We start from the raw sequence: 2,291 nt of genomic DNA on the forward strand, positions 1-2,291 counted from the left end.
GCGGCAGCCCGGCCGCGGTCGGGCAATTGGCTGGTTAAAGGCAGCGGGGCGGCCGCAGCCAATGAGCGAGCAGCTTCCATGGGGCTTGAGTTATTAGACGGCGGTGTAAAAACATCCTTCAGCAGACAGCTAAGGAGAGGCCAACAGACCAGGCAGCCATTTTTCTGCAATGGAGCGAAATGGCCAACTGGGCTTTTCCTTTGTTCCAAAAGGGGGATCCGCCATGTGAATCCACACCGTCCACTTGCGGGGAGCGCTCGGGGTGGTGTCAATGTCTGGCACCACGCTAGAGGACTCACTGAAGAAGGAAGATTTTAACAAAAAAACCAAACAAACCTTAAAAAAAAAAAAATGCGGATTTTTTTTTTTCCCTTATGATTCGGGATCCATCTTTGTCTTGTGTAACTAGGTCATGGCACACCCTATGTCAGCAGTTAACAATTTCGAATGCCAAAAAAAAGTAAATACATTATTTTTAATATTTTTTTGTTGTTTTTGGGGTTTTTAAGCTTTATAGAGCTCTCTGATGACCGAACAATAAATTTTAAGAGTATTTCCTGTATTAAACACTTGATTCCTGGCCATTTTTATTAACTCCTTTGGTGCTTATAAGGTAATGTTTTAAATATAGGCATAGGAATAGTGAATTCTGGCAAAAAAAAAAAGGCAATTTTACTATGATAAGCTTTTTTCTTTCTTTTCTCTTTACGTTGTAAGTACCCAATCCATTCTGTCCTTGCTAAGTGTAGTTTTCATGTTAATGTTACTGAAGTGGTCCTTATTGCTAAGCCTTCATTTGCATGTCTTATGTTTTTGTCTGTTTATCTAAACCAATTTATGCTTTTTGAAATATTTTACTTATAAAGCAAAATATCTGGCTAAGAGATGCTTAAAAGTTGTTTACAACCAGTAAATGTTAACCAGGTGTCTCCACACTAACATGTGCAGCCTAAAACTATTTAGGTGAACATTTTTTAGTGCCTGCGTGCTCTGTGGAAAAACACTGAATGTCCTTTTTATGTACAGAGTAAATCTGCCACAGGAAGGTAGATTTAAGCCTCGAGTAAGAGTCCTCGCTGCGTACGGTCAGCCAACATAGCTGGACAACTTTCTCTATAGCTTTTTTCTTTTTTTTTTTTTATGCTAGACCACTGCCATACAAAGATCCGTAACTATCTTAACAAGATCCGCTTTGACTTGCAAACTTACGAGAGAAGTGGTGATCCAGATCATATGTATTTATAGCCGTTATTTTAAAAAAGCGTTAACAACTTCACCTTCAGAGCTGCATTCAACTATGGTGCGCGGGTAAGTAAACCCTTTTGCCCTTGCAGAGAAACATATAGACCAGGCCTGTGCGGCTTATGTTATTGTCCTGGGTGGAAAGATCCTAATGGTCGTCTTTAGGAGTGGTGGCGATCTCCTTCTCCTCAGATACATCTAACAGCGTCTCTGAAACGTCTATTTTTCAGGGAGGGATTTCTTTTTCTGCACAAAGCGCTTGGTCGTCCGCAGCCCTGTGGGTTGTTTTTTTTTTTTTTTTTTTGCGGAGAGACGCCGTGAATCCATTGCAGGGGTTACGTGGCTGTTAAACTGAACGCACAAAAAAAATTAAGAAAAATCTGCCTGCGAACAGTAAGATGTTACTGAGGTTGGTTTTAAAAAAGGCGAAAAGGCGGTGGTGGTGGTAGGGATCCCTTACATGTTTTATCCGTCTAATTACAGAAGCTCGACAAAAAAAAAAAAAGGCAACAAAGTGGGGGGGGTGTTTTTCAAGACGGTGAGTCTTAATGGCGGATGTCTCACTAAAAAGCACTGTAAAATCCTTCATACCGAGAGGCAGTGACTTGGAGAGAGGGGGGGAAAAAGGAGGTCTGGAAGTAAATCCAAAATGAGGGAGTTTCTTTCCAAGTGAGGGACCCTTTGCAGCCTGAGTTTTACAGTTGGAGAGCCGTGACGCAGTTGATATTCACAGCAGTTGTGCTTTAGTGCAGCCACCCAGCCCATGAAATGGCCTCCCCGCCGAAGTCTGGTGGTTTTATTATGTGAAAGCCTGCGGAGGCACCGTGTCCCGGGCGCCGGGAGGGGCGGCTGACGGCGGGCAGGGCGCTCCCGGTCGCGCTCCATGTTGTGTGAGGGTAGCCGCCATCATGGCTTCTCCTTCGGCGCCGCGTTCTCTTCAGGGCTGGGGCGGCGGCGAGGCGGGCTCTCCCTCACTGCTTGGCGGCGCCTCGCGTCCCGATCACTGGAGGGAAATGGCCTTTTTTTTGGTCTTTTTTTTTACCCCCCCC

The 2,291-nt window shown here is 44.7% G+C and overlaps 1 protein-coding gene and 1 long non-coding RNA gene across 3 annotated transcripts in view; one reads left to right on the top strand and one right to left on the bottom strand.

The window, feature by feature from the left end:
* The window catches only part of SETD1B (SET domain containing 1B), a 51,040-nt gene extending 50,960 nt beyond the window's left edge, over positions 1-80 (bottom strand). The window contains exon 1 of the mRNA XM_019473270.1: positions 25-80. Within this exon, the coding sequence (XP_019328815.1) occupies positions 25-80 (56 nt within the window). The remainder of the gene's footprint in view (positions 1-24) is intronic.
* Positions 81-96: 16 nt separating this feature from the next.
* The window catches only part of LOC103902789, a 7,304-nt gene continuing 5,109 nt past the window's right edge, over positions 97-2,291 (top strand). For both annotated transcript variants that reach the window (XR_657806.2, XR_657807.2), the window contains exons 1-2: positions 97-460; positions 1,148-1,308. This is a non-coding gene — a long non-coding RNA (uncharacterized LOC103902789). The remainder of the gene's footprint in view (positions 461-1,147; positions 1,309-2,291) is intronic.

Source organism: Aptenodytes forsteri, unplaced genomic scaffold (assembly GCF_000699145.1).
Source record: "Aptenodytes forsteri isolate BGI_AS27 unplaced genomic scaffold, ASM69914v1 Scaffold118, whole genome shotgun sequence".
NCBI lineage: Eukaryota > Metazoa > Chordata > Aves > Sphenisciformes > Spheniscidae > Aptenodytes > Aptenodytes forsteri.